The sequence below is a fragment of the Podarcis bocagei genome, assembly GCF_964188305.1.
Source record: "Podarcis bocagei genome assembly, chromosome: 1".
Lineage (NCBI taxonomy): Eukaryota > Metazoa > Chordata > Lepidosauria > Squamata > Lacertidae > Podarcis > Podarcis bocagei.
In genome coordinates this window covers 37,403,141-37,426,964 of record NC_138125.1, presented here as the reverse complement: position 1 = coordinate 37,426,964, position 23,824 = coordinate 37,403,141, and the positions used below count along the sequence as shown (strand labels likewise).

General features: G+C 45.5%; 2 protein-coding genes across 9 annotated transcripts in view; one reads left to right on the top strand and one right to left on the bottom strand.

The window, feature by feature from the left end:
* Positions 1–18,714, bottom strand: part of STRN3 (striatin 3) — a 48,526-nt gene extending 29,812 nt beyond the window's left edge. For 4 of the 5 annotated variants that reach the window (XM_081208251.1, XM_081208253.1, XM_081208252.1 and 1 more), the window contains exon 1: positions 18,340–18,714. In XM_081208251.1, coding sequence (XP_081064377.1) covers positions 18,340–18,699 — 360 coding nt within the window. In that variant the 5' untranslated portion in view covers positions 18,700–18,714. Of the gene's footprint in view, positions 1–17,554; positions 17,693–18,339 lie in introns of those variants that run through there. The other variant, XM_081208254.1, reaches the window with a different exon arrangement.
* Positions 17,892–23,824, top strand: part of AP4S1 (adaptor related protein complex 4 subunit sigma 1) — a 28,723-nt gene continuing 22,790 nt past the window's right edge. For 2 of the 4 annotated variants that reach the window (XM_081210689.1, XM_081210686.1), the window contains exon 1: positions 17,892–18,191. The gene's annotated coding sequence lies outside the window, so the exon portion shown is untranslated. Of the gene's footprint in view, positions 18,192–19,083; positions 19,330–22,616; positions 22,717–23,824 lie in introns of those variants that run through there. The other 2 variants (XM_081210687.1, XM_081210688.1) reach the window with 2 other exon arrangements.

The following is a 23,824-nucleotide window of genomic DNA, read 5'->3' as shown; positions in this document are numbered from 1 at the left end:
AATTACATCCTGTTTTATTATTCTGTAGACTACTCTGACATTTCTTTGAAATAAAAGGCAGTATACGAATAATTTTAATAAACAAAAGACAGTTCCAGAGGTAACAGCTGAGTGCCAGCCAGCTAAATCCACAGGTTCTCCTCCCACCAGAGTGACTACATTAACGACTGAGACACAAGTGGGTTCTGATATATAGCTAAGGAGAAGAAAGAAAAATCTGACAGTCAGCCTACTTTCCTGTCATTGTGCGGAGGAAGAGTGATCAACTGCAATCTGCTCAGGTAAGTTGTACATAAAAATGTACACGACACAATCTGAGTTATTAACCTTAGCCTATATTGAGAAATGAGTTTTACTTTCTTACCACTTTCATAGTACATCACTGTTACCATAAAAATTAAATAGTCAAGAATGGCCACAAAGAAATTAGAAACGCACCAGTGATTATCCATTATATGGCATGTTATCTTTCTTGGTAGGTAATATTCCAATCTGATATTAGGCAAATATATATGAAATCGTGTGGGTGCTCTACTTATATTGGAATCATTCATGATGCTTAAGCCATGTGTATTTAAAATAGTCTAGTTCTACCTTTGAACCTGTTGTATATTTCCACCTGCCTATTTCAAAACATAATAAAAAAAAACCAATGTTAAAAAAGGATAGTGAAAATAGAGCCATTAAAGTGACTGGTATGTAATTGTACCTGTCCCAGCTACAAAACAATCTTAAATACACGTTGCATGAATCAAGAAAACACTAGAAGGCATCCATCAATAAACATATAGAATTAGTCTGCAAATTCTCTATTTACCTAAAAGTAAATCCCACTGAACTCAACAGGTGATGTTCAATGCGGTACAAGCAGAAGTACCAGGACATCATCTTCCTCCATTCCCTCCTGCAGCACCCTCCCAAATCAGCTCCAGATGTTCTTCCTACTCTCCACAGCAGTTTTAGGGGTGGTGCAGGAGGAAGAAGAGGAAAGGGAAGTCCCATTGCACAAATGTTCTGCTTGCAGATAGACAAAACTGTATGTCACCCACTGGGACTGCCTTCTGTCTAAATAGACATATATAGGACATGTTGCTACTAGATTTATTCACATCACTGGTTATTATTTCAGCAAAGTACACCAATATTTTTCTAAAATATAAAAAATGCAGACAGAAATAACTTCTGTAAATTACGAAGAATTGCTATGATATTCACAGTTATATGACTGTTCTTAACACAGCTTATAAATTCCAAAGACTGCAAATTGCCTCCCTTTCTACTTCTGGTGCTGTGGAATACAGTAGTGCCTAGAAACAGTGTTTGATTATCCTCCTTCAATCAAGCCTAAGCCAGGCTGCAGCTGGAGAAAACAGGATATCTGGTGACTGTGTTCAATGCCCCTTCCTCCCTTCTTCAATGGAGCCTGATTTTCTGTTTGTTTCAAAGTATACAACGGCATAACATGGCATTAATAAGTGTAAGCGAGGCTCTCCCCATAATAATTTATCAATCGCAACACAATTCTGAGAATGAGTTGTACAGATACTTGTGGAAGGACTGAACAAATGTTAAATGGTCATAACAAGGAAACAATGTCAATCATATGAAAGCCATGACAGTGTCCATGCTTCAACAAAAATTAATACAGTATATTTTTTCCATCAGTGGGATAATGGTGATTTCCTCCAAGAATAAATTGATTAAGATGGTGTTAGGGGGAAAGGTGGAACCAGAGAATACAGACCACAAGATCTCTAGAAATTACAATATCCAGGAAAGAGTGAGACAATCCTAGACCTTCCTTTCTCTAACATTTCTTTGTAAGAGTGCTTGGAAACTACAATCAGTCCAGAATGGTATAACCAAGCTGTTGACAAGGGCAGCTGATAGAAAGCACAAAGACTCTGGGCTGAATTCAATGTGCTGGTAAAGATCTCTTAACTCCTTGTTTGGAACAGTGATATCTGAAGGACCACCATCTCTGATAAGAAGCTCCTTGCCTACTGAAATCATTAGTATAGACCCTACTGTGCATCACAGCATCACAGAAATGTGCCTTCTGGAGACCATGCTGAGAGCCTTTTTAGTATGTAAGACTTGGCTCTAGAACTCCCTTTCCAAAGCAGGCTCATTTTGCCCCCTTGGGGAACAATTTTCCATAAGATGGTCAAAAATGTTCCTTTAGGGGAAGGTTTCTGGGCCAAAAATGGTTACTCACTTTCTTATTTATTTATTCATTTATTTTAATAGTGGTGGTTATATTTTGTTGGTTACATGTAATATCAATGATATATCAATCAATATTATAAGGATATTACATGTATCATTGAGACTGTATTGCTTTGGATGATCTCAACCCAAGGTTTTCCCTGTGAAACTGGAGCTCCGATGCTTACTACAGAATTCTTCTAAATGCAGCTTGCTTACAAAGTTGGTAAAACTATGAATCTGAATGTGGAGAGCAAGATCACAAGTTGGAATTATTCAAGGATTATTTGGAAGTGCTGTTTAAGTAAGCAAAAGTGCATTCACACATCCCTTTATGCTTGAAAAGAATGCACGATCAGCTTCTGGACTGCCTATATCGCTATCATACACATGGGTTCTACACACTAAGTCGTAACCCTCCCCAACAAATTTGATATGACACCCCTTGCTCCTTTCTTATATCTCTCACAAATTTAGTTTTCCATCATGCATTATGTAAATGTATCAGCTTCATATGTGTTAATTATAAGTGAAAGCGAAATGTTAAAAACAGCAGAAGAGATGACAGAAAAAAGAACAATACAGATATTGTGTGAAGGCTGACAGTAGAACAGCTAATGTCAGTTTCTTATGCAACAGGGGACTTTCCTACGGAGAACTGCAGAGTCTTGATTAAAGGTGGAATGAACTGTTTTTCTCACATAAAGTAGTCCAGGATGGCAAACAGCTTGTACAAGGGAGTTCAAATAGAAACAACTGTTTTATATGGAAGACAATGTTAAGTATTCAGAGAAAAATCACTACACAAGATCCGATGCAAAATCAAGTTGGTCCACATTTCAAATGCTCCCAAAGTGGCGGTGTGAGGGGATGATTAGCTGCTTGTGCGTAAAAGCGTACTCCCTCAGAGTTTGTGCGGCTCCACAAACCTCTGTGCGTGACAGAGCTCCTCAGACATGTCTGCTCTAGTCACTCGTAGAGTCTGACAGTGGCTGCCGGCGGAAGCGCTTCCAGCAAAGAAGCTCCTTGACGGAAACGCGTCTCCTGGATTCACGGCGTGACAGTTTCCGGCGAGGCATGGGTCTCCCCACGGGCGCCTCAGATACTTCCCCACTGTTCTCACTGGAAGCGTCTCTGAGCCCTCCCTCCTGCTCGCATTCCCTCAGAGATTCACTCCTCCCCCTGCTGGTTCCTGCCTCAGCTGTTGAGTCTCTTTCTTCCTCCCTGAGACCCTCCACCCCCTGATGCTCCGATGGCAGTTCCCTGACATCCACCTCCCCTCCAGGGCCCCCCTCACCCCCTCCCATTTCCTCTCCTCTGGGAGATGAAGGGTAAAAACCCCGAAAAGAATCTTCTTCATCTTCAGACGTCTCGAACAATTCCCTCCATCGATCGCCGTCCGGGCTCGCTGAATCCTCCTCCTCCTCGGAATCTGTGAACCCCTCCAACTCCTCTTCTTCGTCGGTGGTGGCAAAGTATTTCCTCCGGAACCTCGCTACAGGCTGAGGTTTACGTGGGAACCTCTGATGAAAAGTTTCTATTAAAACTTCGTCATTGACATCCTCTGCCCTAACCCAGGTGTTTTCCGACTCCGGTTCCCCTTCCCACATTACCAAATACTCTACTTGATCTCCCTTCCACCTGGAATCGAGGATCTCCTCAACCTGGTAGCTGTGTTCCTTCTCCTCCATTGCTGGCCCCCTAGTGACCCTCCCTTCTCTGTCTCCTTTATACGGTGACAGCAACGACCTGTGGAAAACTGGGTGCAGCTTCATGTGGTTCGGTAACCGGAGTCTGAAAGCCACTGGGTTGACCTGCTGCGTGACTTCAAATGGACCCAGCCTTTTGGGTCTTAACTTCTTACAACCCCCTTTGAATGGTAACCCTTTGGTTGACAGCCACACCTGGTCCCCCACCCTAATGGTTTCACCTTCCCTTCTGTTTTTGTCTGCCTGCCTCTTATATTCCTCCTTAGCCCTGTTTAAGTTAAGTTGGAGCTGGCGATGGATCGCTTCCATTTCTTCAACGAACTGTTCTGCAGCTGGAACGCTCCAGTTCTCCCCTTCCCCCCCTGGGAAGGCTCGGGGATGGCACCCGTGATTAGCCAAAAAGGGGCTCATTCCCGTGGACACGTTCTCTGCATTGTTGTAGGCAAATTCTGCCAACGCCAGCTTCTCCACCCAATCATTTTCTCTGTCATTCACATAACACCTCAAATACTGCTGGAGGACACCATTAGCTCTTTCCGCCTGCCCGTTGGTTTCTGGATGACGGGCAGTTGAGAAATTAACTTCAACATGCAGTAAGCTCATGAGCTTCCTCCAGAACCTGGAAGTAAATTGTTTCCCTCGGTCTGAAACCACCCTCAAGGGGGCGCCATGCAACCTAAACACATTTTCTACAAACAATTTAGCGGTTTCTTCTGCTGTGACCGCATGTGAGCAGGCTATGAAATGGGCCATTTTAGTTAACAGGTCTACCACAACCATGATGGCTGTTTTCCCTCTAGACCTCGGCAGATCAGTCATGAAATCTATTGCCACTGTTTCCCATGGTCTTTCAGGTGTGGGTAGTGGTTCTAATAAACCTGCCGGTGCCCGCCTCTCCCCCTTGGCTCGTTGGCATTGGTCACACCCTCTCACATACTCCCGCACATCTTCCCTGACCTTGGGCCACCAAAATTCCCTGGTAACCAGCCACATGGTTTTGTGTTGCCCAAAATGCCCTGCTGTGGGGCTATCGTGCAGTTGCTTGAGTACCTTCTCCCTTAATTCCCCTTCAGGTATATATAACGCTCCCTTGTAGTACAACGCCCCGTTTCTCTCCTCAAAACCCCCGGGTTTGTCTCCCTCCCTCCTGAGACCCCTGAGTTTGTCCTGGGCGTATTCATCATGCACTGTTCCCTCTACCAATTCCCTTTGCCCCACCAATACCGCCCCACACACCCAGCGGTCTTCTGGAATGACATGTGTCTCTTCGGGTGCCCCCTCCCCCTCCAAATATTCTGGTTTGCGTGAGAGAGCGTCCGCCCTAACGTTCTCTGGGCCTGGCACGTAACATATCTCAAAGTTAAATTTGGAGAACTCCTGGGCCCATCTCAACTGCCGTTGGTTGAGCACTCGCGCAGTTCTCCAGTACTCTAGATTCTTATGGTCCGTGCACACTTGCACCTTATGTTGTGCCCCAATTAGCAGGTGCCTCCATCTCCGGAAAGCCTCATGAATAGCAAGAAGCTCCCGGTCGTACACCGTGTAGTTCCTCTCGGATTTGTTCAGCTTTCGCGAAAAGAAGGCACACGGTCGCCACTCTGACTCCTCCTTCTCCGGCTGCAGAAGAAGCACCGCCCCTATGGCTCTGTCAGATGCGTCTGTTTCGACCCTCAGCTTTTTTTGTAAATCGACATGCAGAAGTTGTTCTTCAGAGGCGAAGGCCCTTTTCAGTTCCTCAAACGCTCGTCCCGCCTCCGCCGTCCAAACAAACTTCTTTTTACTGCTGAGACAGTCCGTAATGGGCGCCGTCAGGTGGGCGAAGTTTCGGATGAACTTACGATAAAAGTTCCCAAACCCTAGGAACCTCTGCACATCCTTCTTGGTTTTGGGTGTTTTCCATTCCAGCACTGCCTGAACCTTGCCGGGATCCATGGCCAATCCCTTGTCTGACAGGAGGTACCCCAGGAATTCCACCTCCTTGGTATGAAACTGACACTTCTCCAGCTTCACCCACAGCCTGTTGGCTCGCAGCCTGCTCAACACTTCTCTGACGTCTCTCACATGTTGCTCCTCATTCTCCGAATACACCAACACATCATCTAGGAAGGCGACGCAATTCTTGTAGAGCAAAGGACCCAGTACGTGGTTCATAAACGCTTGAAAACACGCTGAGCCTGCTTGTAATCCAAAAGGCATAACGAGATATTCAAATGCCCCCAAAGGTGTGAACATGGTGGTTTTCCATTCATCCCCTTTCCTTATACGTATCAGGTTGTACGCCCCCCTTAGATCCAGCTTTGTAAAAATCTTTCCCTTCCGCACCCTGGTCAAAATATCATCAATCCTGGGCATAGGGAAAGCCACTGGTTCTGTCACTGCATTTAACAGCCTAAAATCACATACAAGTCTCGGCTTGTTCGTGTTTTTTTTATCCACAAAGAACACTGGGCTACCTCCCGCTGCTTTGGACTCTCTGATGAAACCTCTCTTCAGGTTCTTGTCAATGAACTCTCGCAACTCCTGCATTTCTCTGTCTGACATGGCATACAACTTGCCTACAGGAAGCTGTGCTCCAGGGAGTAAATTGATCTGGCAATCAAAGGGTCTATGCGGGGGTAGTTGGTCAGCTTCCTTCTCGCTGAACACGTCGCTGAGATCTGCATACTGTGGTGGTACCTTCACCTTCTCCATTACTTCAGTCCCTGCTAGGGTGGCTTGGGCCCCTGCTGAACCCTTTTCCCCTTTGCAGTGTTCTAAGCAATGTGCCGAACCAAAGGAAACCACTCTTTGATGCCAGCCCACCAGCGGATCATGTAGCGCTAGCCAGCTCATCCCCAAAATAATGGGAGCGCCTCCCAAGGTGGCCACATTAAATGCTATCAGTTCTGTGTGCCTTGCCACCCTCATTATCATTGGGACGGTCTGCAAGCTGACTCCTCCTCCCAACAACTCCCTGCCATCGATCGTGGTCACCTGCAGGGGGTTGCTTAAAGGGATAGTCTGTATCTGGTGTTCAGCAGCAAACTCCTTGCTCATAAAATTGCAGGAGCTGCCTGAGTCCAACAGCGCCTTTATTTTTAGGGGGTGTCCATTTTGCAGCTCTAGCGACACTTCAATCACTAGAGCAGGTTGAGGTGCTTCTGGCACGGGCACTTTCACTGCTCTTTGGCCTGGCTGCAGTGCCCCGACTGTGGCAACCAGGCGTTGGCTTTTACCTGCTCTGTTTCTCCCTGCTCTCCTCCCTCAACAGCTCCCACCATCCCTTGCCATTCCTTCCTCTGGGGGCAGACTCTGGCAAAGTGGCCTGGCTGTTGGCAGAGGTAGCATTTCCGGGCGCCCTTTCCCTCCTTCTTAACCCCCTCACTGGGTTTTGAAAATGCGCGCGCGCGCGCGCTGTTCCGATTTCCATCGGCTCTGCAGGCGGGAAAGCTGGCTCAGGAATGTCTGGAATGCGGAACTCCTTCCAACGTTCCCCTCTCCCTTCCCGCCTCTCCAAGGCTCTTGCCTCCTGGCGCGCTCCTATGGTCAGCGCAGATTTGGTCAGCTGATCCATAGACACCGCCCTGGGGCTCCGGGACAGTTCATCTTTCACAGCCGAAGAAAGACCTTCTTCAAATAACATCTGAATGGGTGCCGCCGATAAATCCCAACCCAATCTGTGTACCAGCATGGTAAATTCAGTCCAGTACTCACGGACAGATCGGCTTCCCTGCTTGCAAGCCATTAGCTGCCTGCGCACCACCCCTTCCTCAATTTCGCTGGAAAACATGATATCCATTGCACGAAAGAACTTCATCGTGTCCTTTAGTACGTCATTGTGCGTTGCCATCAGGGGCCGAACCCAGTCCCTCGCCCCCCTCTCAAGATGCCCAATCACGAAAGCAACTCGTGATTCCTCATCAGGGAATTCATCAAACTGCACATTAAGTGCATATTGCATCTCTGTCCTAAAGGCATGGTAATCCTTGGGGTCCCCCCCAAACTTCTGCACCAATCCTGGTACCTTTCTGGGGAACTGAGTGGCTCTCCCCTTCTTGTCTGCATCCTGAGCCCTTCTCTCCTCCAGCCTCGCCGTCTGCAGCGCCAGTTGGACCTCCAATGCTCGGTATCTGTCTTCCAAGCTTGGACCAGTCCCAACCCCTGCTCCTCCGGTGCCGGCTGGGTCGCTCATGATGCTTTCTCCTGCACAGGCAGCGTACAGAGACTGTCAGACTGCTGTGAGGGGATGATTAGCTGCTTGTGCGTAAAAGCGTACTCCCTCAGAGTTTGTGCGGCTCCACAAACCTCTGTGCGTGACAGAGCTCCTCAGACATGTCTGCTCTAGTCACTCGTAGAGTCTGACAGTGGCTGCCGGCGGAAGCGCTTCCAGCAAAGAAGCTCCTTGACGGAAACGCGTCTCCTGGATTCACGGCGTGACAGTTTCCGGCGAGGCATGGGTCTCCCCACGGGCGCCTCAGATACTTCCCCACTGTTCTCACTGGAAGCGTCTCTGAGCCCTCCCTCCTGCTCGCATTCCCTCAGAGATTCACTCCTCCCCCTGCTGGTTCCTGCCTCAGCTGTTGAGTCTCTTTCTTCCTCCCTGAGACCCTCCACCCCCTGATGCTCCGATGGCAGTTCCCTGACAGGCGGTGTATCTGAAGAAGTGTGCATGCACACGAAAGCTTATACCAAGAACTAACTTAGTTGGTCTTTAAGGTGCTACAGGAAGGAATTTTTTTATTTTGACTATGGCAGACCAACACGGCTACCTATCTGTAACTGGCTTTCTTCTGTTACTGTTTTTAATAGTTATTTATTGTAAATCACTTTGAGGAAGGCATGTGATTATTTTGAAGCAGTGTTCCTGCTACAAATTCAGCAAGTTTTAACTGAGTGAGTGTGAAGATGCATTGCAAATTTTTCATCTCAAAAGGAGCTGAGTGAATCAACAGGATAAACAGACACTCCTTCCCTTTTGAAAACCACTTGTTCATTTGTGGGGGGGTTTCTGTACCGGAATCTAAATAATATTGAAAGCTTGTTTCTGAAACTGATTTACTTCAAAGGTATAAGTCTATTCCAACAAAAAATTGTTATACTGTTATACAGTGGTACCTCTGGTTGCGAACGAGATCCGTTCCGGAGGCCCGTCCGCAACGTGAAAAGAGCGCAACCCGCAGCGGTGCGTCTGCGAACGCGCGGGTTGCGATTCGCCACTTCTGCGCATGCGTGAGCGGCAAAACCCTGAAGTAACCCTTTCCGGTACTTCTGGGTCGCCGCAGGACGTAACCTGAAAGAACATAACATTAAGCGGACGTAACATGAGGTATGACTGTACTCTGTAATAAAAATTTTTTGTCACTCCCACACCATGACCACCTATGGCACATCAATGAAAGGAAGAGACTAGACACATGCCACAGGAGAAAGGAGCATGAGAACGCCAGCTACATTAGTCATCCTAATCAGAGCAAAAACTGTGTCTCTAATATGAGCGGCACAAAGTGCATCTGTAATGCTGCATTTTATTTATTATTTCACTATTCTTATAACTACTTATACTACAAATACAACATAGTTCTCTGGGAGGTTGACAGAAACAAAACATATACCAATACTGTTCAAACTGTTACGGAGCAGAAATGCCAAAAACTTTAAAAAAAAAAAATAGCAAGGCTAATCTAAAACTAGCCTGACTACGGCATCTAAAAAAAATGAAAGCAATATAAAATCATCAACAGAAAGAGGGGAATGGTGCAAAGACCTAGCACACCAGAAAGATGTACCCACTATGATTAAAACTGAAATTAAAAGTCCTGGGAGGGGGAAAAAGGTATTCACATGATTCCAGGAAAACCACAATCCAGGCAAGGCTTTCTAGAAAAATCATTCCATAAACTGAGCACCACCACTGAAAAGGCCCTCTCCCTAGTAACCACATTGTTCACTTCATTAAGCAGATGATCCCGAAGAAGAGCAGCTGATAAGGATCCCAATGGAAACTGCCTGGAAGAGAGAGCAAGTGACCATGTAGCGGAGTAATTAATACCAGTTCCAATAAATAGCCTGGCTGCTGTATTATGTACCAAATGACGTTTCAAGAACATTTTCAAAGGCAGTCCCAAATACAACACACTGCAGTTTAAGTCTTAGTTTAGTCCAGTCCATTACCTAGTTTAAGCACTTGTTCAGAACACCCACTGCTTCACTTGGATTAGATGAAAAGGAGATATAAAGCTGGGTGCCAGCCACATATTGGTAACACCTCAGCACACCCACAGTGGTTTCTAGTGATAGAAATTCCCCAGGCGCCAGGACAGTTATGCTACTGGCGCGGGTCCAACTGCAACCACTGGAAATCTGTGGGTGCCAAGTTGGCGACTGACATCTCTATCTGGCTGGCCCCTACTGCTTTCTTAAGCAGGCAAGCAGAAAAGCTTATTTATTGCATTTATATCCCACCTTTTTCTCCAAGGAGTACATGGCTCACCCTCCTCCCCAGTTAATCCCTACAATGACCCTGTGAGGTAGACTAAAGCTGTGACTGGTCCAAGGTCACCCAGTGAGCTTCATGACTGAGGACGATTTGAACCCTGATGATGATTTGTTGTTGTTGTTATTCCCTGTCCACTACCAAGGGCACCACTACCAAGAAGGCCCAGGTCCTAGTCCAAGACTCAAACCACTACACCACACTGGCTTCCTACAGTTCTTCTGCTATGGGGCAGCTATATAAATTACCGTATTTTTCGCCCCATAAGACGCACTTTTTCCCCTCCAAAAATGAAGGGGAAATCGGGGTGCGTCTTATGGGGCGAATGCCTGCAAGCCTCGCGCGCCCGGCAGGAGGTCTCACCGGGTGCGCGAGGCTTGGGGCGGCAGCCTGTCGCCCGAAGCACGGGGAGCCCTCGGGAGGGCTCTCCCTGCTTCGGGCGAGTGTCTGCAAGCCTCGCGCACCCGGCAGGAGGTCCCACCGGGTGCGCGAGGCTTGGGGCGGCAGCGGACTGCTTGCGCGCACCTAGAAGCTTGGGGCGCGCTGAGCTCAGCTTGCCCCAAGCTTCTGGATTAGCACAGGGGTCCGTTAGCCCTGGGAGAGGCGCCCGGCTCTCCCACGCTAGCGGAGACCTTGCCAGCACGCAGAAGCTTGGGGCGCGCTGAGCTCCGCACGCCCCAAGCTCCTGGTGTAGCGCAGCGCACCTGGGGGGGAAATAATTTTTTTTCCTTTATTCCCCCCCCCCCCCAAATCTGGGTGCGTCTTATGGGCCGGTGCGTCTTATGGGGCGAAAAATACGGTAAGTAAGTAAATAACTATGAAGAAAGCAAAGTGATATATCTCCCTTGAAACTTAAATTCGTTTTATTCTGGATTGTTTTACAGTATCTGATGTTTTAATGTGTTGTAGAAGACTTTTGAATTTTTTCTTTAAAATCTAAAGAGGTATAGAAATGAAATTAGTAACAATAATAAATCTCACCACAAAAAGGCACCTAGACATTTCATTGTGACGACTGTAACCTAGGTTTAAGATCTCATTTGGCGATTAACGTATATGTCTGAGTTTCTAACACTGGTTTCATGCAGTTGTGGAATAGCATGGGAGATAAAACAAAGCCATATGAAAGCCCACAGCATAACTGTCAAGAGGCTGAACAATAATTCCTGGGTACCATCTTCTAGAACTGAACTACTAGATAGCAATAAAACTACAACAACACTGTACCTCCAATCCCTACTTTCCAAAGGGAATTTTATTCAGCAAGCTTCTAGTTGTGACCAGCACCAATAACTCAGAGAAAGTGTGAAAGACCAAGGCATGTGGATTTAAAACCAAACCAAACTCAATTCCAGTGGCGTCACAGTCTCAGTATTAACACTGAAATCACAAGGTACCCCTTTTTTTTAAAAAAAAGGCTCTGAATATGCTTTGTAAATGAGATACTATTCTTAAACTTTACACCTGCTCTAGTAAACACCCTCCCGATTCACTAATTAAGTAATTCATAGACAATGTATCATGTTCTTGTTACCATGATTAAATCATTATTAGGGCAACACCCCCACCTCCCCTGGAGCTACTTAAGACCTGTGGGAAGGCAGAAGAGCAGAAATCAGGACAAGGGAGCTGGTCATATCAGCTCCTTAAGTTGGCCCCTGAATGTTTTTTTAGCATGTTTATTCCAATATTATAAATTGCAAAATACTTTTTTGCCTTGTTTTGATATTATATTCAAGATGCAGCATCAGAAATGCTTTGTACAAAAATGTTGCTCATTTCCAATTCATATAAAAATGCCACATCAAACATATCCAAGAAGTACAGTCATCCTCTTTGCAGGTTTTATCCTCTTTGTGGCTCAGTCATCTTGGACTCAACCAGTATATTACCCTGAGAAGGGCTGTAGTCAGGATGTGGAGAGGGGGATTTCACTTTCTTCTCATGCTGCAACCCATCAACTCATCTATATTCCTTTCAGATCGAACTAAGATACTAAGGGTCTCACCACAAAAACTGAATAGTGAAGCGAGTATGCAGTTTTGTCCAAGTCCCTTCTCAAGAAATACCAATTTCCACAATTAACCATTTATAACCAATCTAGTTATGTTTATTACTGTCATTCATGATATTGATGTCCCCAAAATATATTAATGCTTATTTCAATAGCAGCCATTCCACTTAATTGAAAGCCACCTCAAGATCCATTAACTGCAACAATGTTGGGATTACACTTCATTGAGATAAATATTTAAAACACATCTAATATTGCCAATTGTCTTTTTAAAACTGTATTGATCCTTCTCCACACAGAACATACTTAACTATTAGCCAAGAATATCATTTAACCAGTATATCACATAACTTACAAACTCAGCATTAAAACTATAGGAAACTAATGAATTGCTTTAATTTAAATACTGTATAGTTTTAATGCTTCCCTCACTGTAACTGGCTGTCCTAGTCTGCTTTTCTATAATTAATGGGGGTTTGCTGGACAGTTCTGAATCTCATTTTTATCAAGTTTTTCAGCCACATTACTATAGCAATCATAAAACCCCTGTACAATCTCCAGTTTTGTATACAGTGGTACCTCTGGTTACATACTTAATTCGTTCTGGAGGTCCGTTCTTAACCTAAAACTGTTCTTAACCTGAAGCACCACTTTAGCTAATGGGGCCTCCCGCCGCCACACGATTTCTGTTCTCATCCTGAAGCAAAGTTCTTAACCCGAGGTACTATTTCTGGATTAGCGGAGTCTGTAACCTGAAGCGTATGTAACCCGAGGTACCACTGTATATTTATTTTTGTATATATTCTCAGTTGACCCAGTGGATGCTTTTCCACATTTCCTTATGATCAAGGAAGCAGTTTGTCTAGCTTGTTTCCAAACTCAATTACTGTCACTATGGCATAACTGGCAGTTTTGGCTGTACTGCAAACACTTACCACCACTTATCTCTTGCAGTAATATTTAACCTGCAGCCACTACTCTGCTTATACGGTTTTCCCCATTTATCTGTTCTTTCAATATTGTTTCCAGTCATTTAAGTTGACCTCAACAGATTGGACAACTGGGCCTAAACTAAAAAATGAATTTCAACAGGAACAAATGTAAGATTCAACACTTAGGCAGGAAGAACTTGCTACTCAAACATAAGATGGGGAAAACTTGGCTTTACTAGTAGTACATGTCAAAAGGGTCTAGAAGTCTTAGTAGACCACAAGCCTAACATGAGTCAACAGTGTGATGCAGCAGGAAAAAAGGTAATGTTATTCTAGGCTGCATCAACAAAAGTATAGTGTCCAGGTCAAGGGAAGTAATAGCACTGCTCTATTCTGCCTTGGTCAGACCACACCTGGAATACTGCGTCCAGTTCTGGGCACAACAATTTAAGAAGGATATTGACAAGTTGGAATGTGTGCAGAGGAGGGTGACCAAAACGATCAAGGATCTGGAAACCTAGCCTTATGAGGAACCGTTGAGGAAGTTGGGTGTGTTTAGCCTGCACAAGAGACTGAGAGGAGATATGATAGCCATCTTCAAATATCTCAAGGGCTACCACATGGAAGATGGAACAAGCCTGTTTTCTCCTGCTCCAGAGGATAGGACCTGAAGCAATGGATTCAAGTTACAAGAAAGCAGATTCCTACTAAACATCAGAAGAACCTTCTGACAGTAACAGCTGTTCAACAGTGGTGGGCTCTCAATCATTGGAGGTTTTTAAGCAGAAGTTGGATGGCCATCTGTCATGGGTGCTTTAGTTGAGATTCTTGCACTGCAGGGGGTTGGACTAGATGACCCTTGAAGTCTCTTCTAATTCTAAGTCTATTGTTTTATTCTTTCTTCCTTTATTTTTAATAAAATCTCTATGTTACAGCCTTAAATTTGTCATGAAGAAATTAGCCGCCTGAACATTAGTTGTGACAAAAAAAAGTTCTGCTTTGCTTTTTGCACCAACACATCTTTTGTAGCAGGAATACAGAGCAAATAACTGGCCAAACTTTACCTACTTTGTATCCTGGGTTATATTCTGAAAGGCAAAAACATTTCCGAATTCCAGGTTTTCCAGTTCTTCAATTCATTTGCCTTTACAGTGGTACCTCAGGTTACAGACGCTTCAGGTTACAGACTCCACTAACCCAGAAATAGTACCTCGGGTTAAGAACTTTGCTTCAGGATGAGAACAGAAATCGCACGGTGGCGGCATGGCAGCAGCAGGAGGCCCCATTAACTGGTGCTTCAGGTTAAGAACAGTTTCAGGTTAAGAATGGACCTCTAGAACGAATTAAGTTCTTAACCCGAGGTACCACTGTATTTCCAAACTTGAAGAGGTATAAATTATGGGTAAGATAAAAATATAAGAACCATCTGCTAGATCAGGCCAATGGCCTACCTAGTTCAGCATCCTGTTCTCACAGTGACCAACCAGATGCCTGTGGGAATCCTGCAAACAGGACATGAACTTAACAGCACTCTGTCTACCTGATTCCCAGCAATTGGTGTTCAGAGGCATACTGACTCTGATTATGGAGGTAGAGCAGTGCCACTGAAAGCCTTATCCTCCATTAATTTGTCCAATCCTCTTTTAAATCTATTTACCCGTAAGTTGGTGGTCATCACTGCCTCCTATGGGAGCAAGTTCCATAGTTTTAAGTACATGCTGCATGAAGAAATGCTTTCTTTTATCAGTCTTCCAGCATCCAACTTCACTGGATGGCCACAAGTTCTAGTGTTAGGGGAGAGGGAGAAAACTTTATCCACTTTGTCCATGCCATGCTTCATTTTATCAAACTTCTATGATATCACCTCTTTCAAATCTCAGTTTCTAACACTGATAGCAGGGGTAGAAAACTCCAGCTCATGGGCATAAGAAGGCCCAATATGGGTCCCAGTTTGGTCTGCAGAACTGCTTCCCCCGAACCATGGCCACCTACCATTGTTATACTGTGTGGGCATAAATGAAGCACTAGGACAGGGGTCAGCAAGGTTTACCTTGCCTGGGCCGGTTCACTCCAGCGGAGATCCCTCCGTGGGCTGGATTGGATGTGCGCCTGAGTGCGCACGCCTGTGATTTCCGGCATCTGCGCAGACGCGATTTCCGGTGCCACGGAAGTGAGGCCTCGGACCTCGCCACTTTAGCACACAGGGACTCGCTGAGCAGGCAGCTCGTTGGCCGGTTAACAACCCTCATGGGCCGCTTGTGGCCCATGGGCCTTAGGTTGCTAAGAACTCCTTAATGCAGCTGAGTGCTTTGTAGCCAAATAGTTTCCCTTGCAGAGGGGAAAAATCTCTGATTAAAAAGTGAGAACTTTCTCCAAAGCCCACTCCTTGTAAGGCATGATCCCAGCTCTGAACAGCTGATTGGCACTTAAAGTGCATCTTCAAAAGAATTTGCTATAACCACCAATCAGCTGCTCAGCAGTTACAGTGACCTCCATCAAACTTTGACAGGTGTCAATCAAATGACATCATTATAACAGTAGAGGGTTAGAATCATAGAATCATAGAGTTGGAAGAGACCACAAGGGCCATCGAGTCCAACCCCCTGCCAAGCAGGAAACAGGTGATTGACAGGTGTTGACAGGTGAGTGGTCCTGCACACCTGTCAATGTTGGTAAGTGGGACTGTGGGCGAGTTTTGAAGCTGGCCTACTAGCCAAACTCAGTTCTCCATCCCAGTACTACAGTTTACATAGAGGGGATCTCCAATTTTCATGGATTATCCTCTCAAGACGCAGCCTCTTATTTGTCATTCCATCCTATTTAGAATCAGTTGGAGATTTTTATTGGTCCTTCTTTGAGAGAAAAAGCCAGTAATGTATATAAAAAATAATCTAGGAAACTGCAACAATCTAAGGGAACAAGAGTTAATGCAAAATCTGCAAGATACGTGACAGAAATCCTGAAGTGAGGCTCTCCGTATGTCATTGGACTCTACCTTCTATTATCCCTGACCATTCCCCATGCTAGCTGATGAGAGTTAAAGTCCAACAACATCTGGAGGACATCATACTGGCTAATCTTGCCCTGGAGTGACCTATCAAAATTTCAAAGGACTAACACATGTCTACTAAGAAGTAAGTCTCATTTAGTTTGATGGGATTTAGTCCCAGATAACTGGATACAGGGATGCAAGTCATCTAATGCTGTATTAAATGGTCTTCAATGCCACAAAAGACACAAAGCTTCACCTAATATCTTTCCTATTACAATCACCATAATTCATCTGAATCAGTGTTTGACATCTACATTATTTCTCCATGTCCTAGAACCATTACCAGATTGTAAAAATCTCAATAATAAAAAAGGTTTGAGCCACACTGCTAGCAGATAAAGCATCTAACTGAAGATAAAAACTTATAATCAGCCCAAGCTGGGTCCTATATGTCATAAACATATATGATCGTGAATTTGACTTGCTTAGTCTCATGAATAAACATGACTTCTCTTTCAATATGATATATGTGATCCCTCAAAGCAGCAACAGCAACAACAAAAGTAATTCTGTTAAATAATAGGTTTGCCAAAATATAGTTGTCACTTGTCATGACACCCAACATCTAGTAGGCATTTTAGTCTCGATTACATTATTACTGTTTGTTCTCCTTTGCAGTATCTCTTTGGCTTTGCAGTGCATTATAAAATTCAGTGTTTGCCTCACAAGAACCCCGTAAGATGGAATGCGCCCCCCCCACACCCGCAACAGGAAACTGCAGGTGAGAAATTGCACAGCTGTGCACAAGTCAGTACTTGTCCTCTGACAGACCTAGGGCTTCCAGATCCAAATCTAACTACGTTGAAAATCAACCATATTAATCAGGAAAAGCACACCTTCGCTTTTACATGCCTCACACTGCTCCTTACATTAGCTATATGGGGACACACATCACAGGATACAGTATGACTGCAGGCTTATTTTGTATTTTTTAAAAAAAACATTTTAGAATGTAGCTAAACCTCAGATGTGTACAGTTGGAGACTTTAATTATATAGACACATGTACCTTCACACCTAGGCACCCAATTTTAATGGTCATTCACATATGACAAAACCAGATTAACTACCCAGCAATGCATGCTAAGTAGGGAGTCCTGGCCACTCCTGGATCCCTGACTCATGTGCCTATGTAATACTTGGTTCTGGCAAACACCTTACACCTTACTGTATTTTGCTGATGTAACCCTAGATTACAAATGGATGAAGAATAAGCAGCAGCAGCCTGAAATGGTCGATCCGTCAAATTTATCCATTTCTCTCTGGTCACGTCTCCCACTTTCCGTTTCATTTTTATTTATTTTTAGTGGTAGTGTCACCCATGTGGGTGCTGAGCAGAGACTGAATGGGGGGAACACGCCTCCTATTCCTAGAAAGAAGGCGGGGTCCCTCGCCAAGAAGCTTTGTATTCCCAAGGTAACAGCTGGAAATAAATAAGGTCGGGGGCTAAGAGCAGGTTGAGATCACCGTGTCCTTATAAAGATGATGCGACTCGCCCTCCCGGTAGGCCGGAGAAGCCTCCCAAATGCCCCGAGGGCTCCGGCAGCCGCAAGCGGGAAAGTCGCCGTTGCCCCCCCCCCGCCGCCCTCGAGCCCCAGCTAACTGTCAGGGCGCGCGGACGCTGCGGAGTCGGTGCTTTAAAATCCGGGGCCGGGGGGGGGGGACGGCAGCCCTCCCCTGACTAGCCTGACAGGCCCAGGCGGGCGCCATGCTAGAAACCAAAATGGCTGCCCCGGGGAAGGCTGCCCAACCCGAGGAGCCGCGAGCGGGGGGACGTGCCGAGTGACGCCCGCCGCGCCGGACAGGTAACTTTCTCCTCCCCCGCCGCCGCCGCCGCGTCGTCGTCCGTCCCTCACCCACCTCCCCTCCCTCCCTCCTCAGCCACGCCGCCGCAGCTCCCATCCCTCCTTCCTTCCTCTCTCATTGTGCTTGTGTGTGTCCCCTCCGCCTCACCTGGAGCTCGGCCCTTTCCACCTCCCAGTGCGCGCGCTCCATCTCGAAGCGGGCCCACTCGTGCTGGATGTAGTGCAGGATCCCCGGGATGGTGTAGTGTTGAGGCCGGGACAGCTCCGAGCCGCCGCCGCCGCCGCCGCCGGGGCCCACCGCTTCCGGAGCCGCCGCTGCCGCCGGGCCTTGGGGTTGCTGCTGTGGCGGCAGGTTGCCTCCGCCGCCGGGCCCCGCGCAGCCCTGGCCGAGCAGCTGGGAGTTCGCGTTCCCTCCGGCGGGCGGCAGCGGCCCTTGCTGCTGCTGCTGCTGCGGCCTCGGGCTGGGCCCTGCCATGATCCCGCCGCCGGCTCCGGGATGTTCGTCCATTGTCTGTGGGGAGTCCTTCCCCCGCCTCCTCCCGCCTGGTGTCCCGAGTCCGGAGCGGCGCTGCTTGTGGGGAGGGACCGGCCCGGGGGTGTCAAGGACACGCGGAGCAGTAGCCGGGTGTCAGAGCAGCGCCGAGCTCCAGCCGCCGCCGCCGCCGCTGCTGCTCCTGCCGCCGCCGGCCGCCATTACAGTCTCAGCTCCATCATCAGCCGGACAGATTCACTCAGCAGCTCGGCTCACCCACCCACGGGGTGGGGGGGGAGAGGCGGAGGGACGCGGGGCATGCTGGGAAACGGCACCCGCCTTGCTCCGACACCCGCGCCGCCCTGCTGCACGCATGCGCGGGCGCTGCCTGAAGGAAATTATAGAGAGGAAAGTAGGGGATTCTTGCGCTCTGGGTGGTATTTGGTGTTCGCTGAGGGGGGAAAAAAAATCTCGCTCCTTCAGTCCTAAATCAGTTTCCCGCGGCTGACTTTTTAACTCCTCGGTAAAACTCGCTTGTCAATGGCCAGAAGAGCCAGAGCTGCCCGCAGAGATGGTCGCTCTCTGGTTTTAAAGTGAGAATGACACTCGCACTTCACGTGTTCACTGTGCACTGTCCAGTTGTCATCCTCACGACAACCCTGGAAGGTAGGTCAGAATGTTTCCCCGTGTTGCCGATCTGGGCGGTTGAGGTGAGAGAGTGTGGCTTGCCTAAGGCAACCTACTGAGTTCCTGGCAAATGTGACATTTGAAATTCCTTGGTATCTCAGTCTTTTTGCCAGTTTACACAATGGTGTAAACTGTTGATAGTTGTAGACAGGGCTTTATTTAGCTCAGGAGGAACCGCCAGGAGCATGTGAAGAACATATAAATTCAACAGTTATCTGACCATGCTAAGAGTGCATTTTCCATTTTTAGGAGAAAGCTTCCTATATCAAACGAGCCTCTTGCAGGGAATTTTTTTTCTTGCCTGGCATTTTAAACAGCAACAATAATCACTGGTACTCTACAAAGCATCCACTCATTCTGAATGTCCAAATTGGCATTTTACCCAACACCACAAACTCTGTCCCTTCTTCATTCCACTTCCATGAGATAAAGACATGGAAGGAATAAAAGGTTTTGTGACCCATTTTGAAAACTACCTTTCCATGATGGTATGTTTTTAAAGGATTGCAAAGGAGTGTATTCCATACTTAACTCCCTGCCACTTTAACAGTCTCTTGCTACTACTTTCTCTCCTCAGTTTATAATTTTTCAGTAGGCTGCTACTGTTTGTTGCTCCTTCAGCTCATTTAAAATGGTCTCCCCGATGATGGGCTGTGCCAGCAAAAGATTCTTGGCATTGCAGTTGCATTCCTCACATGTCTACAGCTGACTCCTTGGGGTGGACAAGAGGCTATTTCTCCCACCACACGCACAACACACCCTCCCTCCCCCAGGACATGAAACATGCGCTGATTTTGCCACTGCTGTTGTTATTATTACTCTGTCACCCAAAGTAGCAAGGCAGCAAATAGAAACCAGAGTACTGGCAGTCGGCAAACCAGTGTCAAATTACTACTATGAGTATGGGATTAAATTAAGAGAGGCTAACCTCTGTAGAAGGAGGGAGAGCTTTCTGAGCAATCCCTTGAGGGAAACTCCATCACAGGGATGTTTAAAACAAGGTTAGTCAGAGCCGTAGGGAACATGCCTTCTTTAGCCTTTGGTAAACTACTCAGTCATCTTTGCAAACCATATCCTTAAAAAGGAGCAAGTTAATATGTAAGCTATATATAGGAGCGTTTTACATCTACAGTGTAAACAAGTCACAAAATAAAATGTTTAATTGAAGGTATGAAATTAAAATACAGGAGTCTAGTGCTGACACACTTGTACTTCAATGTAGGTTTCCTTTAAATAAAGTAGCTATTGCACTAAAGTGTTCTGTCACATCCTAAGTACCGAATAATGAGCAAATCACATTAAAAAAATGCTTTCTTCTTCCAAAGTAAATTTGATACAGAGAGCTGGACTTTTAAGGCTACAGTCATGAAACCATGGCTATAGGGGTCTTTTTTCTGTTGTGGGCTGCATGGCCAGCAGTGGGGCAGAGACAAAGATAAATGTTCTGGATTAACTAAACGAATAAAGCCCTGTTTCATTTTCCTCAGATTAGAATTCCCAGCCCTATCAAGGTCTATTGTTAGAGGCATTATGCCTTTGTTGATGGATATATACAACAGCTTAGATAGGTTCTTGGTCTGATCCAGTAGAGTACTTAAGTAGAAGTATACCCTAAATGTTGACTAGGAAGTAATAAAAGTATAAGCAACAAGGTGGGAGTTATTAATGAAAGGCTATTTGTTCCCTGAATAGCCTAAAGTGTTTTTGCTAGTACACCCTGGACAGTTAAGCATTGCAAATCCATTTAAACTTTCATTTTTATAATCCAAAAACAGTTCAAAAAAAAATTGAGAACAGAAAACACTGGAATGTGAATTGGTTGCTAACTGTTTTCTAGATTATCTTTGTAAAGTGAATAAACAGAGTATGACCGTTCCTGATGGCAACTATTAGCTTTTAATTCTTATTAATTGATCACAAGTTTTTATAGATTTTGTTTATCATAATGACCTCAAAGTAATTACAATATAAAAATATTGATAAAACTCATAAAATACAATTGAAAAATAACATGCAGTTTCAGTTCCATTAAGAACACAGAGAGACAGATTCTGAAGGGATCAACACAAGTTTCATGCCCCAAAGACTTCAGAAAGTAGGCGTCTTCACCATATGGCAAAGAAATCCCTTAATATTGAGGGTATCATGTTGCCAAGGGGAGGGAATTGCAAAGGTGGGCCACGACTACAGAGAGTTGGGATCTTCCAGATCCCAACACTACAAGCCATGTTTATTGGCAGGACCAGAAGCAGAACCCGCTCAGCTGATCTCATGGTTTGAAACAGTCTACACCTAGATCCCTAGTCATGGAGGGCTTTATGTGTTAAAGTGGCTAATTTGGAGTATCTTCTTCTTTGGCGATCACTTGTAGCCGAGTAAGATTGTCTTCCATGTACACGGTCTTAACGGTGTGTCCACAGGTGATTGTGGAGCCCAATTCTGGATCCACAAGTCCTTCCGCAGTGGAAGGCTCTTGTGGAAAGATAACTGCCCAGGTAGGAGAAGTGATTTATACTTTCCAACAATTACACCACTGAGTTGGATTTGTGGCGCTGCAGAGCGGTTGTTTTAGGCTTGTTGGTGCAGCACTTTGGTTTTTTGGATGTTGAGCGATAGGCCAAGCTTTTCGTATGCTTCTTCGAAGATACAGTGGTGCCCCGCAAGACAAATGCCTCGCAAGACGAAAAACTCGCTAGACGAAAGGGTTTTGCATTTTTTGAGTCTCTTCGCAAGACAAATTTCCCTATGGGCTTGCTTCGCAAGACGAAATGTCTTGCGAGTTCTTGCGAGTTTGTTTCCTTTTTCTTAAAGCCGCTAAGCCTTTAATAGCCGCTAAGCCGTTAAGCCGCTAATAGCCGTGCTTCGCAAGACGAAAAAACCGCAAGACGAAGAGACTCGCGGAACGGATTAATTTCGTCTTGCGAGGCACCACTGTATTTAGGATGGTTTGGAGATCATCCTCTGAGTGTGTACACACTACTTTGTGTCACACCTGCATGACTGAATCTTTTCATAACCTCATTCCCATAGCATAAAAAGAAGCATAATTAAATTCAAAAATTTAATCTGTATCAATAATTTAATCAATATCAACCCTAAAGTAAGGTTTGGAATGATATTCTCATCATGCAGGTAGCAGTTCATCATTTCCACCTGAATATTTCTGAGGATCACACTCTACAATGCCATTTTGGAGTGGGTTAATTAAAATAAATTCTCATAACCCTAAGGGGCATTAATTATGCTATCTTTATTTGCCTCTTCTATGGGCTAGAAGCTCTTGAGGCTTCCTTTTGAGTTTGTGCTGTTTACTTTTCCTTCTGAAGTGGCCCATTCTTCAGTTGAAACCACATAACCTGAGGATACGTAATAAAATTTATACTTTTTATACGACTCCTATAATTTTATGGAAGAGGAGACACACATTGTTCCCACTCATCCCAGCATCTTGCTGTTGTTATTAAATATTATTATTATTAAATATATACACATGTATATAATTGAGAGAAGAATGAGGACACAATAAGGTTTATAATATAAGTTAGGGAATGGAGAGAGTGAAAAGAGAAACAGAACAGTCTCAGAGTTACAAACAACACAGTAATTAATTCAAATTAATGGGTAGCATGTTTAAAACAAACAAAAGGAAGTACTTATACAACACATAATTAACTAATAGAATGCATTTCCATATAATGTTGCAATTATTAGAATTAGTGGTGTTGAAAAGGATTAGGTAAATATGTGGAGGATGAAGTTCATCTGTAACTCATAACTATAATAACCAGAGCTACAGTGTTTGTGCTCAGAGACTGTGTACCATGTGCTTAATTCAAAACTAAGGTGTTGGGACAAAAATTTGCCTGGAAGTAATCCTCTCTGACCTGGAAGCTGTTTCCCAGTAATTACAGAGGGAAAGGCATGTAGCTCATGCTCAAAGACATGTGTTTCTTTATTTTAATCCCACATGTTCCTTGATCAACCTGGTTGTGCTGAAAACAGATTGTGCAGAGTAATTCTAACTTGGGAATAGAGTGGCAAATTCTCCCAATCCTAACTGGGGCATGGAGCAGCCAGGACAGAGGGTGGTAGCAGTCCGTCCCCCCACCCCCACCCCTATTTTTGCTGCACTAGCTGCAGCCTGGCACAGCACAGGGCTCAGATCAGGTTCTTCACTAGAAAACAGGCTGGCTTTGGAACTAGCAGCTCTGTTGGCACAGTGCTGCTCTGCCCCTCAAACCCAGTTTTAGCACCAAATATGATTATTACCAGCAGGAACACTGGCAAAAAGCAGTATGCACTCCATCGCCCTTTCAGGTTCACAGTGAAGGGAGACTTCTGTTGAATCCTTACCAACACCAGTACGGATCAGGGGTTAGGTATTTTTTTAAATAGAAAAGTTAAGTAGACTGCACCCAGTTCCTATGAAAATCACAGGTCTTAGGTCTGGACTTCGTTATCCTGCTCAGTCCTC